Below are 14,853 nucleotides of genomic sequence, written 5' to 3'. Positions count from 1 at the left end.
CTCTTATTTTCCACTTGAACCTGTTTTTTCCAGCACTGGATTCAAACCCTGCAATTTTACAGCACCAAAGCAGTTTTTCTTTTTTATTTTAATAGGAAGTCTTCAGTGAATCTAAATCTGTAGCCAACACTGCACAAACAGGAAGAGTTTAGCACTACACTGCCAGTTTGAGCTGATATAAAAAACAACTTTTCCCTTACAGTTTAAACTTCTGACACCTCATAGCTCCATACAAATATCAGAACTTAAACTGTTCAACAGAACTTAGAGAGCTAAGGAACTAAAGGGTATAACAGAAAAAGAAGATCATACCTTCTTTCCTTATAATATAAACCAACTTTTAATAATAAAAACTTCTATCATGTTTTCAATGAGAATAACATATACAGTTCAATGTAAAACAGTGCACAGTGTAAATGCCCTTAGATACTCTTCTATGCATCTTTATGCAGTGACTGCGTAAGTGTGGGCCAGGATCCTCACCAGGCTGTAAATTGCTGCAGTTCCGCTGAACAGAGCTGATGTAGACAAAGTGAGGATCTTGGCCTATGTGGGTTTTTTTATTTTTGGGTGTTCCTACAGTTCTTACAATACTAAGTACATTTTAAGTTGAGGATTCAGTAAAGAAACATCCATTTCTTCTTCAAACAGCAAATGGCAAGAATCTTCCAAAATTAACAAAAAGTGCATTGAAATAATGATCTGCTCATCTGGCTGCAGTACAAAATGGATACTCAGTAACAAACCCCTCTATCCAACAGCTGGCAAGTGAGGGGTTGTCCTAGTTCCCTGCAACAGGTTGCTGTAGGTCAGAGGAAATAGTTAAAAGTAAGAGAGTAAACAAAACATGTTCCTTCCCCAAAATTACTTCAGTCTGTGAGTGAAGAAAAAAAAGTTTAAAAATTAAGAGACAAAATTCAGAACAATCTGCATCCCCAAACGTTGTCATAAGCCATTTTGTGTTGAAGTGTAGATTAAAAAATTTACGAGACCTTCATATCCAAATGGAAAAAGTCTTAATTTTAGTTTTTGAGTTGGTTTGGATGTTAATAAAAAAAAATTAAGCCAGCTAAAGAACAAACAACATCAGAAATAAAAACCCCAAACCTTTATTTTCTAGAATATACATCACTGCAAAGCGCTTCTGGATCTCCTAACTATGAATTGTTCTAAATGAGGCTGTGGAGAAACAGAGGAACGGTAAGTTTCCTATACCCCCTTCTAGTGACACCTGCTATGACTGAAATTCGTGAGGGAGGGGTGGTCATATTAAGGCACTCACTCCAAAAGAACATTATTTCTGTCCTGAGACTGCTGACATGTTTCAATTAGTTTCAGCCAGTAATTTGGAAAAAATTACTGTGCTTAGGATAATACTGACAGAATGGAGAACAATTTTTCAAACAAGAAAAAATAAAGTACATTATATACACGATTCCTTTTTTCTTTTAACTTAAAAGCATCCCTAATACATCTTAATAACTGTATTAAAGACTACTTAAATATTGAATGATTTTAAATAATGTAGATTTTTTTCAGTAAACTGGGAGTAGCTGTGTAATTGCCAGCATATTGGTCCCATTTTAAACAATATAATTTTTATTTAAATCTTGTATATATAATAACATGATCGTAAAACACATATTCCACTCCACATAAATAAGTATAGTTCTTCTGACCTGTTTTAAAAACTACATCTGTTCAAATAATCAGATTATAAGACTGTATTTTTCCTTTGTAAAGTTTCCTTTAAAATCCTTCACTCCCAATCTCTCCTCTTAAATAGTACTGTATTTCCAGAGTACATAATAGGGCATTAGCAAAAAGGAGTTAATCAAAAACCTGAAAGCTACAGTAAGTAAAATGAAGTAATGTTAAGAAGTATTACGGAATGTATACTCTGCAGCATAGAGAGATTGGTTCTCACTGGGCTGAAGTGGAAAATTACTCCAGAAGAAATTCTTTGTGTTCACATTTGAATAAACCATAGATTGTGCTATTCGTTGTTCAAAAGTGCAGGTCAGTTAATGAAAAAGTGGTGTTTATGAAGGTACTGCTCAAGGATGCTGACCAAAATTATGCTGGCAATTAAATGGATGCCAGATGCAGTACAGGAAGAGAGATACGTGTCATTCTGGATTTTCTTAACCAATCCGTATCTTGAAGTCCACAACTTTTAGGTGGCAGCACAAAAAAGTCATCAGGAAAACTGCGCTCTCTTGAAATACAATTGTCACTTTTCTAGGCATCTAGCAAATGGCAGTAACATCCATCTTAGCTCTGTGGTGGTTGTTTCAAGAATTTCTTCAAGAAGTCAAAGCAATACAGGAATCCCTGCACGTGCTGCAGGAGTTGAAAGGCAGATTCTTGGTGCCTGGGTCCAGCAGGTTCATATCCTACTAAACCGGAGCAATATCTCGTCCTCTCTTGATTCAGCGCCATCAGTGTCAGTTAGAGTGGGTCCTCAGACAGGGCTGCTCATAGCTGAATGCTTTAACGATGCTGCAGTGTAGGTGCCTCTCTCACTTTTATAAATCCCCATCTGTAGGTGGCTGGCACAACCTATAGAGTCTTTAAGGCAGATGAAGAGTATGGTATTAAATATCATAAGGATGATACATAAAGTTACTGGCACAGTATATGAGAGTCAACTTCTCCTTTATCATTCTGGAAGCTTTAGAGGTAATCCAGTATCAAGAATACCACTATTTTTAATTTTAATAATTGCAAATTTAGAAGTGCCACTAGTGATTTATTAACTAAAGCATTTACTTTAATCGTCGTTTAAATACTATTTGAGACTTTCCATCACTCCCTTTTAACTTTGGCCCAATTTGGGTCTTCAACAGTCCCTTTTCTTTCTCTTCTTCTTTTGTTCTAAACCCAGTTCAGCGTTTTTCCTGAACAAAAGAGTTCACCCCTCATACAGACTGGGATACCAAACAGATAAAAGAACTTATTTGCTTGTTGGCATGGTTTAACAAACTTCAAAATTAGTAATCATGTTTTCAGAGAAATTTTTTGAATCACAACATCAGCAAATTGAGGCCAGTGGTTAAACCTAAGTGCATCTTGACTGTCATTCATATATATGACCGTTTGTGGTAGCTTTGTCTTGGCTTTTTCTACTTTACATTTGCATAAACTCAAGTCTTTTACAACTTCTCTTTCAAGACTGCTACTACAGAGTTTGACAAACCTCAATGCTAGGAAATAAAATCCTCAGATTTAACATTAATTCACCAGCTCTCTTTTTAACTTTGCTCAGTTTTATTTCACATTATGATGATGGAACCCAGTAGGAACACATGTATCTGAGCTTTATTGCCCTGAAATAATCCAAGTAAACAGTCCTGGAGTTTGTCATTGTGATTTAGAGTGTACACGAAAGAAGAGAAATGCCTTAGCTCACGATTTGTTTGTAAAGCTGTTTCTTTTTGAACATAGCATGCTGTTATGGTCATAAAAACGGAACCAAAGTAATGTACGGCCATTAATAAGGCAAAATAACCATGCTGCTCAATGACACTGGGGACATGGTACAACAGCCAACACTGACTATTGTTTTATTCCTTTTTGAAATAGCAATTACAATCCAACAGAAGGATAAGGTTCTAAATGCAAAATATTCTTTTTAAGGTCTTTGAGAAAATAAACCAAGGCCAGACTGTTTAGAGTAAGCATCGTCACAGTCTCTAAAGTTTAAAATAATTTCCCATGAACATTTTGAGGAGCAGATAGGAAGGAAAAAAAAAAAAAAAAAAGAAAAGAGTCAGGGCTTGTTTAGACTAACTCAGAAGTCTTAATGGGTGAATAAGATACCAGTGTTTTAAGGAAGTCTTCTTGACACTGAACTAATATGTTCTTTGGAGGACCCTAGCACTAGCAAATACACTCGCTCTATCTGAAAGGATGGCACAGCCTTTACTGGATCTTTTCTGGTGCTGATTCCTGCATGTCAGAACTGTTTTGCCTTTATGTAAACAATGCCATTAACAAGAGCAGAATCAGAAGTTTCTCTGATGTTTGTACAGACTAATTCTGTACATATTGTCATCTAAACCATGAGCATTTGTTACTACCATTGTGGGAAAATGCTGTGTGACAGTTTATTAAAGAATATTCTCTTCTCTCTGATATATGAAATTGGAGGCAATTGACCAGAAAGAGATACTTTTCTTAATATTAAAGGTATTCTTATCCTGCAGAGAGAGATGATGAACATCTCTAGCTCCCGTTAGGTGGAGTAGGATTCACAAACGTACAGTGCTTTTCAAAGCTGTCTTCTAGACAAAAACGTATATAACCCTGGGCAACTCATCTTCCTCGGAGCTGCATTACTGTATGGTTACTCTGACTTTTAGTGCTTGCTCTTAAATGTGCTCTGCCATAACTAAACAGTCAAGCTCTTCTAAGCACACAATAATATTAGCCTTTGAATTATCTTTGCATATCTGCAGTCAGATTTGCTATTCAGGAATTTTTCTTTCTAAGCATTCCACAGATGGCTGTCAATCACTAGCTTTGCCAAGTCACAGCAACTGTCCACAAAAGACCCTTCTCTCTGAGCAGTTATGTTTTATTCAGAAAGTGCAGAAACCTTTGAAGTTAATGATCTGCAAATCATAAGCAGCAAAGCTGATTACAGTGCACTTAGTTTAGTACAGTGAGAAAGAAGAACAGGAATTTTTTCTTTTTTCCACTACTGCTACTAAGGAGATCTTTGGTTCTAACAGGAACTCCACAACTGTTACAGAAACATAAAACCAGCACTCAGATAAAAAGCATAACACATAATAACCTACCGAGGTGCACACTGTGGCATTTGGTCCATCACTTTCAGATTCTTGGCAGAGATTTCAACCCTTGGTCCCTAAGGAAACAGAAAATTTATGGTACTGACAGTATTGATAAAGCACCTGATCCTTAGGGGAAAATATTATAATGGGAGGGTGGTTTCTATTTGAGAATCCATTAACTACTTTTAGAAGATTTGGAATCCATTGGATGGATACATTAGTCATCTGTGTTTACTTAAAAGATGGAATTAGTCCCAAAGCACTTTACAAGCACTGCTGTCTAGCACTAGGGAATTTCTACTATTTAACACTGTGATTGAGACTTCATTTTTTTATTTACAGAAATTGTCTTAAATATACTGCATAGTCTCTACTTTCTAACCATCAAGGCACACACTTTAAATAAAGTACACTGAGGCATTTATTTTAATTGCTGTAATGGCTGTACACGCAAAAGTTAATTTGTTCCTGTCAAATATATGTGTAGCTATTCAGACATTGATAGAAGTTTGGCTATATGGGTTTGTAACACACAAAATACGGTGCCACATCAAAATAAACTGGTGTTTGTACAATGATGTTGCTGGAATGAAAACGGTGGCATGCAGCAGACATACATCCAAATACTTACTTGCTTTCGCATGATGTCTGTAGCTTGCATGATACACTTAGGCAAAAGTCCATGACTTCGAGCCAGTATGGCTGCTTGCTCTAGGGACACACTCAATGTACTTCTGAACATGGGAACAAGAGATATTAAAATCACAGATCATATTTAAAAATTTATAAATAGGTATGTACAGGACATTTACCTGTTAAATATGACTTCTGTTAGCTAGTGTTCTTATATTTACTTTTTTAGTTTTTTCACTTACGAAACTATAAAATGACCTCAGTCCTGCATTTCCAGTCTCATTACACCTGGATACGGCAATTATTTAAGTCTCCAGCATCATTACTACAAGGCTATGTTTCACTGCTCTTCTGCAGTCTCTCCATTCATAAAAAGTTCTTCTGCATTCACATAAAGCTATTTACAAATGAATCTTGTCTTTACTCAATGGTTTTGAGACACTGGAAGAACAGTGCTGTGTTTGGAATCAATGCTTGCAGACACCAAGATTCTAAAGCTATTTTTGAGCAACTTCCTACATTTTCAGTGTGCGATTGAAGACAAAGTTGGCTGAAAGTAACATGCAATGAGATTGCTCAGTTGCATTGGTTGATGCACTGAAACATAAAAAAGTTTGTCTGTCAATACTAATTATTAACAAAAGTATTAGAAGTCACAACCTACCCTAAAATAAAGATGGCAGTAGATTTAGGTCCTTAATATATTCCCTTACAATCTACCTTTCCATTGCTTTGAACAGAATCAAATATATTGCTCACATCTCTAGAAAGTACAAAAGTTCTCATCGCAGCAGTAAAACACAGGTTTTAAAAATCTCACCTCTGCATCCCAGTGCCACACATTGTAATCTGACAGGCTCCAAGTCGATAACAGAGCTCAGAGGATATAGGTAGCAGGCCAGCTCCTGAGGTGTTACTGCTAGAATAGGCTGACTGGGTTGGTTTTGTATTAATGAAAGACTTCATCAGCCTGCAAAGCTCATCCATTGCATTAATGGGGCGAATAAGCTAAACAAAGCAATTAAAAAATGCATCAGTGGTATACTTACACCTTCCGTTATAAAGACATTTACAGTTCTTTATCCTATGTCTAAGCACAATAATCTAAACAAGAGTGACTGCCACACATTAACAACTATTTAGAATATGTATGAACTTTGGAGTGGGAAAACACAATTACTTAGGCTTGGGGCAATTTTTTGCAATTATTACAAATCACATAAGCTGTTTACAATGTATATTACAATTGCAAAGATAGTCTCTGATTTTGTCTTCCCCGCAGTAGTATTTAATGCCTTACATGCATATATTCACGTATGTCACCTGCCCCAGTTAGACAGACTGCCTTTTCATGAGATGCTGGGAAGTACTATTTTTGTGTTGTTTTCTTGTGTAACTGTGAACAAAGCGTAACTTGTAAATTGAACGTTTGTTCATTTACATGCATCTGTGGGAAAAGAAAATTAATTCATTCTGTCTAACATCAGATACCGTATTTAGCAGGGGCAGTCAGGGTGATATGGAGTCTTATTAGTGCCTAAGTTAAGGGTTTTGTGTCTACCCGGGTTCTACACATTTTCTTTGAAACAAAGGAACTGTAGCCAAGCTTCAGAGAAATTCAGATCACTTCTTTAGGGTAGGGAACATTTTTTAAATGACGTTTGGGTTTGTACAGGTCTGCCATATGGGTATCCGATGACCAGGATTTTAGAGATGTAGAAATAATATTTCTATGAGATAATTTATTGCAGAAATAAACACAATAACAATACCTGGTCAATCTTCACTGCAGTAGTATTGGAATCAGTGGGCAAGTTTGATCTCTCTAGGTAAAATGTCCTGCAAAAAGGCCAGCAAGGACTACATTAGTTGCTGTGTCACATTTCAAGCACATATATGTATACTATCTTGTCTAAAACATTTGAGAAGGCTATGCTAAAAATCTTGTGCTCCAAGATCTGCTTTTTTATTGAACCATTTTGATTGCAGTAATTTACAGAGTCTGTACTAAAATATTCCAACCCCCCTTTTTTATGTAATTTTAGCTCTGCACAAAGTTCTGAAGTCAAATTAGATGGGAATTTCATACGGTACAGTGCACTACTTCAGAACAAGCTTAACTGTGGGAAGAAAATTAATAGGTTTCCCACACAATGAGAATCTCCAAAAATCATATTTGTACGAGAAACCACCAGGAACGGAATCTCTTTTTCATTAGATTTTAAGGTCTTTAGCAAGGAATGCTCTTTTCAATGTGTTTTAAGGCAAGGAAGAAGCATGAAATACCTGAGTTTACGGTAATATTGCTGCACTTTTTCAAGTGAAATACCATTAATTTGCTGTGGAAGTTCTTCTAGAGATGAGCCAGCTGGTTGTGATTGCCCCTCCATACTCTCCAGAGCTGAAGAAGAAAACATTTTACTAAACCTATGTTATTAGTTTTCTTTTCATTCATTTATTTATTTATCTCTATATCATCTCACTGCTCAGCAAATGACTGTTGGATCATGTCAAGGCTGATTCTGTTACTGCATAAATTTAATGCATTTCCCAGTATGGGAATATAGTGGTAGTATCATAAAGGTGAGCTTTACAGAAAGCAGTTCTATCTAACAGCAATTACTCCCCACTAATATCCCCTTGAAGGAAATTTCCTGTATTGTATTTTGGTGTGAATATTTGGTTATCAAGTCAATTTCCAGCCCAGATGATTCTGTCATGGTGTATGCTTTTAAAAACACTTCTCTGTAGCCTGGGAACATCTCCTGATACCATACTAGATCAGATTGTGCATGTAGTCTAATATAATGTCCCTATGGCCTTTACAGGAAGGCATAAAAAAAGCCCCAAACAGGCATATCTTGCTGTCATGACTGCATTATTCTAAAATCTAGCACTTCCCAGGTCTTTCTAGAATAGAAACATCTGCTGCTTAAATATGCCTGTAGTTCTCAGCTGCACTATGTTAAGTTAAGACCTTCATGGTCATTCTTTATTTTGAATCTTTCAGCATCACCAGTTAGCTTATTTTTCTCAAGAAAGCTTTTTATAGACACCTTTTGTAAAGAGCACCGTGTGCAGTTTCAAGCTTCCCCCATTCTGAAACCGAGAAGGCAGTTTGGAGAAGTAGTAGCTGTCAAGATAAAAGATAACCTTCAAGGCCTGACGACTTCCTTCGATGTGGTAGAAGACATGAGTATCTGGAGAAATAAAGATAAAACACTTGCTGCTTTACCACAGCAGGAGCAATGCGAAACCATTGCTATCTGAGTTTGTTATATTAGATAATGACATTTCACATCTCCACCATTAGATGAATAAGGGAGAGCCTTTACTGAGAGAATGCAGGCTCTGAAATATTATACTTAAGAATATACACAGTTAGCATGACCTAGCTTAATGTTTGATGCTAATACAATAAATGTGGTTAATAATTAAAATCCATCTTGTTTCATGGCATCTCATAGTCCGTAAACATGGAGAGAGATCTGGCAGGGTGGGACACAGGACACAAGAGCTGAGGAGGGCTAGTCCTTCTACCTTAGGTAATGTGGTGAATTACAAACATCTGTCAGGAACTGCTCATCATCTGTCATATCTCCCTGTGTGCGAAATCACACAGGTAAGGTACACTGGCACAGACCATAGTTACAAATCACAGAACATGCCACCAGCATCCCATGATATCAGTCTTGCTTTTTATGCCGTGTTTTTGCAGTGGAACCTGAGGGAATGCAACAGTGCTTCAGAAAAGCCGCTCAGTGCTCTCCAGGTCTGACATGGTCTGTTAGATTTACAATCAGGGAGGATATTAATCCATAAAATAAACAAGAAAAAAAAGAGCTTCAGAGAAAAAGAGAATACTCACTTGCTACAAGACTTTCATCCAGCTGCTTGAAATAGAAGGCAACTTTGTCCAGTTCAGTCAGAGTGACCTGGATGTCTTCCAGCATGGTACGCTCCTCCTTCTGTAGAGCAAAGAAACAGATATAAATAGGTTATAATCTGCCAGAAAGAGATCAATGGCAGGAAAGTATAGCTGTTATGGGCACGCTTTGGTTCAGGAGACCTAGAGCAGAATGTGGAGCTTTCCATTAACTCTAACCCAGCCAGGTAATTACTAATGGCTCTGGAACTTTGTGATACAAGATAGCTACCCTTTGCTTAGATATCACTTAATGTGATTCACAGAGAGTAGAGAAGTTTAAGGACTGAATAAGTTTGAAGGGATCTCTTTCTCCAAACTTTACTCTATACCTACAGATGTGAAGAACAGCCATGCATTCCATGCAATGTGAATAAATAGTAGTTACATATGCATATAATTTGGTTTATATTTAAAAAAAACCCACACTCAATCTACAATATTTACAAAGTCCAAAAAAATCTTGCTTCTCTATAGTGTCAGAACTACTTGCCTTTTTTATGCTCCTTTTTTCTTAACATTTTTACAGTTATGGCAGCTTAACTACTGTAGCTGTGGCTTATCTGTTCACTGGGTGCAGAGGAACTATGCAAGACCAGCTCCTCTCCTCCTTAGACATGGTGCCTCAAATACCAGCAGAACAGAAGTGAGAGAGAGAGTGCAGTCTATCTATTCCATAAAAGTGTCCACTGTATGAACAAAAGCCTACATTTTCCTGTTGTCCCAACTCTTGAAATACTCAGAACTTCTTCACCTATTTGTTGAAATGTGTGTTTTAACCAGAAGATGGCAGGCCACACACGTGTCACCAACAACTGAGTAGTAAAACCTCCCTAAATGCAGCAGCATTGCTCCAAATACGAAGGCAGACAGATTCCTATGGTGTTCTAGTGTGATACTGGGTCCAATATTTGTGACGAGATTAAAATGATGGGATATGGAATATTGGCACATGGTTGTCAGCAGCAGGAATCTCCAGAGGTTGCTGTAGTAGTGAGAGTCTAACATGCTGCTAGAAAGAAGGGCTCTGGCTGTGCTGTGAGTGGCAGAGAAGCATACAGGCAAGTGTGAGCAGACCCAAGGGTGCCACAACTCTTCATCTTACCACAGCGGGGGAGAGAAGAGACTGGTAGTTTAGTAAAACACCAGTGGCTGCTATCTGTTCCAGCCATTTTCTGCTGGCATCTCTGCTGCTCTCTTCGTATTCCCCATTGTTGTTGTAGCGATAGTTGAGAGCAGCCAGTAACTGCTCTGAAAAGGTGCAAATAGCAGCCACAAGAGACTGACAGAAGATGGAATCACGTCTCAGCTGTAGCTCAGTATCTGCCAGAGAAGGGGAGAGAAACACAAAGTCATCATGAGTATACTTGTCTTTAATCTTACTGCCAAAGAGGCAGTTTGCATGTGCGTGTGTGTGCATGACATTTGGCTTCTGCTGTAGCTTTCACAGACTTAACAGATAACCTCTTCTTGCTGTGTGACCTGGGGGTATAAATAAAGACAGCATAGCTGGAGTATATGCATGTTTGAAAATTTTCTAGTCCACTTGACTGTTTATTACTTCCTCTGTCATCTGCATGCTCATTCTTCTGACTGGGAAGAGCTATAACTCCTTAGTGCCATATCTGGATTGATTCCCTTCTTTTTATGCTTACAGAAGCAAGAGAATTCTTGAAAGAAGGTCTCTGCCATTACTTCTCTCCTGGGCTATTAAGAGATTCATCTTCCCCCATCCATCTGTATTTTGTGGGCTTCCCATATGCTTAATGCATTAACTGGGCCTGCCCATACGGTACCAATTGGTTTATGTTTCCTGGGAGAATTTCGCCTGTGTTAACTTTGCTTCCAGTCCGCCTGCCAGGCAGCCACATGCTGGTCAAATCAACCTCGTCACACTTAAGGGGATTGCAGGCCAAAGAGGCACATGAATAAGTGACAAGCTACTTCCCAGGCACCCTGGGCTCCTCCAGCAGGCACTGCAGTACAGCAGTCTCTCATTGTCAAGGCAGCGTTCCCCAGAGAAAGAAGCTGAAAACATCACCCAGAGGCTTTGAAGATCTGGATTATTTTTATAAAGCACTGAACACAATAGACCGACTAATACACTCCAGGCCCTGGGCCATATTCTCAACTTAAAGGCAACCAATCCTTCTAGCAGCACACCTCTGTACTGCTAGACGTAAGGCAAAGAGAGCTTAGGACTGCCCTCAAGGCAAGGGAATCCCTGGTGCCATAGCCAGTGCAGTGCCATCTGCTCCTTCGTTCTGTCCAGAGGATGTTCATGGAAATGCTGCAGGAGATGGGGCACAGGTAGAGACTTAGGGAGTCATTATATCTACTATCATTAAAAACAACTTTTATGGACACTAGACTGACACCACAGGCTGGTTGGCACAGACTCATGGACCAGCCCTGGCAGGAGTTGACAAGTGACTTAGAGCCATACAAATCTCTCATCTTCATTCTATGAAGACTTGAGAATCAAGCCTGGCACAGTGAAATAACGACAGCCTATTCCAGTTATTTATTACCTCATTTTCAAACAAAAGTACACCAAGTAGGTGTTTCAATTACAAAATGACTGCACATTCATTCCTGGGAAAGGCCTGTCCCTTGATCTGCGAGCACAATGTTTTGTGCGTGGTTACAAATTAATGATGTCCACAGTGTATTTAGCTGCTGCCTGCACATTTAGGTTCTTAGTCTGCTCCTGGCTGTAACTTCAGTATATTTCAGTCCTAACTCCTAACATGCCTGCTCTGTTTGGAAAGATGACAGAGTCCATGGTCTCACAGAAAGTTATGCAATAGGTCTCATTTTTGCTGCATGTTCTCACCACAGCAGGAAACAGTAAAGGCCATCTGGGAAGGGGGATTGTACAAAGGAAAAAATGAACACATTAAAAAAAAAAGAGTGCTTGTGAAACACCAGCGACCAGCCAGGTAACACAAGCAGCCTACAGTGAATTGAAATAATGTAAACTGAAGAACAGATGTCAGATGCATGGAAAGGTTGCCCTAGATGCAGAGCATGAGAAATGTTAGCATAAAATGCCAGGGAAAAACCTAAATGCTAAGGAAAAACATAACATCCTGATGTACGCACATGCATGCACATAAAACTGTGCTAGGGACTTCTGTATATATGATGTTGTTTTGCAACAAATCAAAACCCTTTACCTGTGCATTTTAACAAGGCCAAAAGCAGCTGGTTCTTCCCATCTAAAACAGTGAAGAAAAAGAATGCTCTAGTCAAAATGGTATCAAGGTAGATTTGATTGCATTTGGTTACCAGTCTCCTCGTTCCCTACAATCCCTGGCCCCTGTGTGGCCATTTCCATTTACTCTAGTATTCCTTACTCGTACAGACATTTTAATGACTGAGAAAGAAACAAGGTGTAAATCAAAGAATTTTACAGGCTAAATGTTCTGTTAACTACCATGAATTATTGGAAACAAATTGCACATGTAGATGAATTCCTAAGCAGGTGATTTCTGCCCAGTGCTTTGCACTGGACTGTAAACATCAGATTCAGCTCCTGTTCCAGTTCAACCAGACTGCAACCGTTTAGGATGTTGTAGTATCTGATTAGCATTCGTTTAATTTTGGAATATACCAAGCATCTCTCTCTCCATTTTCTAAAAGGGTTAAAAAAACCACAGGGAAATAGATCACTCTGATATCATTCTGTCTGAATGGGCTGATGAAATAAAATAAGGGAGAGAAAGTTCTTTGGAATTGCTGCACAGGTGAGGTTTTACCGTACAGCACTGGGACTCTGCAAACAATAACTTGTTTTACCTGTTCTGTAGAGCCCAGTACAGCCTTATGACAAATTAAGATAAAATGATAAAATGAACTGCTAGACTTGATTAGATCAAGATCTTTTCTCCCTGAAGCCCATAACAAACTTTTCCTTATTTACAGACCTTCCACGTGTTTTTGTATGATTTCAACAAGGTTCTTGATGCGCAATGGAAGGTTCCATGGATCTTCTTGAATGCTGGCTTGAATATTATTCCGGCACCTAACTGTGCTTTCTTCCTTCTGTTTAAATTCTAGAAAAAATGGAGTTTGTTAGCCATTAAGGAAATGCTACGTAGCTGAGTGTGGCTTATGAGTTATAATGTGTATACAGATGAAAGCAGAGATACAGTATCAATAGCAACAACTGTGAATGAAAAAGGTTCTTAAATAGAACTAATACAGAAGGAAAAAAAGACTATTCCTATAATCTCTTTATCAGCAGTCTCCTAGCATTGTTGTCAGGATTGTGGACTAAAAGTTATGCATTTGGGTGACATGCATAGTGAAGGGAGCTCTGCACTACTCACAAAGCACAGAATTCCCTTCTGTCTTCTCTGCCTTTAATAATGTGCAGGCAGCTATATCGGGTAGATCTAGACTCTCTGGCTGTGCAGAATCAGATCAACTTTTTGGCTGCAGCTGTCACATCCCATAATACTGATGAGACATCTTTCACCTGATAGAAGCTAATTATTTAATTATGGACTGGAAGATTTATTCTCCATGACTTAGCTATGTAGCTGAGCCAAATACCCCATTGTTGGTGATAAAATGCATAGGCAGACAGAGAAACACAGAAAAACTGTGCCAAATAACTGCTCATGAACAGAAATGGGAAAGCATTCAAATTTACATCCATCACTGAAAGGTGTCTATGGTAGCTATTAAATAAGACGCTCTGGTCCAGGATTCCAGCTGAATGTAAGCAGGGTTTGTCTGTCCCTTAGTGTGATGAATGTGGGATCTTCAGTTAACTTCAGTTAACTAAAAGACTCTCTCAGTGTGATTAATCTAGTTTTAATAAACGACACTCCGTTTAAGCAAAATAAAATAAAGGAAGTGAACACAAGGTGTCTGTTATTTCTTCACTTCATTCAAAGAGTGCATGGAAAAGACTAACAGATATTCTACATAAACGTGAATGTGTTTGTCGAAATGAGTTCATTTAACAGAACTCCATAGGAGTTATTTCTGGAGTCAGGGGAAAAAAAAAAAAAAAAAAAACAGCAGAAGAAGCCCACTTATAGAGTTTGCCACTGTAACTTAAAAATAGAGCTTGTCAAAGGTTACAGAGGAGGCCATGACTACAGCACCTGAAGTACAGTAGGAATAGTAGGAAACATTTCAGATTTCAAGTGGGAAAGGAAATGCAGCAAATATTCAGAAAATAAAGTTCTGTGTATTTCAGTGAGAGAAGAAACCACATCCTGGGCCCCAAAACCATTAAGACCAAAGTCTCATCGTGCTCCCTGAGGAAAAACAAAACATGGTATCATATGTTTGCTCTCTATGGGAATCAGTTTTCAAAATAAGTGTCATGTGAGGATGAGTTTACTCTGGCAATTTTTCTGCTTTTCTTCAGATGAGTAAGTCATTAAGCAACCTCAGGCAGAACCTTTTGGTGCCTCAGATCTACAGTCATCAGCCCCTCATCAGCTTATCAGAGTGCTCATTTAGCTTGTATCTGGC

At 38.3% G+C, this 14,853-nt stretch overlaps 1 protein-coding gene across 2 annotated transcripts in view; it reads right to left on the bottom strand.

Annotated features, from left to right (window-relative positions):
- Nucleotides 1-316: 316 nt before the first annotated feature.
- PREX1 (phosphatidylinositol-3,4,5-trisphosphate dependent Rac exchange factor 1) overlaps nt 317-14,853 on the bottom strand; it is a 173,598-nt gene continuing 159,061 nt past the window's right edge. For both annotated transcript variants that reach the window (XM_030009455.2, XM_030009456.2), the window contains exons 30-40: nt 13,287-13,415; nt 12,537-12,578; nt 10,463-10,680; nt 9,301-9,400; nt 8,489-8,632; nt 7,719-7,833; nt 7,205-7,271; nt 6,253-6,440; nt 5,431-5,533; nt 4,806-4,873; nt 317-2,571 (exon numbers count right to left, since the gene is read on the bottom strand). In XM_030009455.2, coding sequence (XP_029865315.1) covers nt 2,529-2,571; nt 4,806-4,873; nt 5,431-5,533; nt 6,253-6,440; nt 7,205-7,271; nt 7,719-7,833; nt 8,489-8,632; nt 9,301-9,400; nt 10,463-10,680; nt 12,537-12,578; nt 13,287-13,415 — 1,217 coding nt within the window. In that variant the 3' untranslated portion in view covers nt 317-2,528. The remainder of the gene's footprint in view (nt 2,572-4,805; nt 4,874-5,430; nt 5,534-6,252; nt 6,441-7,204; nt 7,272-7,718; nt 7,834-8,488; nt 8,633-9,300; nt 9,401-10,462; nt 10,681-12,536; nt 12,579-13,286; nt 13,416-14,853) is intronic.

The sequence above is a fragment of the Aquila chrysaetos genome, chromosome 3 (genome assembly GCF_900496995.4).
Source record: "Aquila chrysaetos chrysaetos chromosome 3, bAquChr1.4, whole genome shotgun sequence".
Classification (NCBI taxonomy): Eukaryota; Metazoa; Chordata; class Aves; order Accipitriformes; family Accipitridae; genus Aquila; species Aquila chrysaetos.
This window is presented reverse-complemented; position numbering and strand designations above follow the sequence as displayed.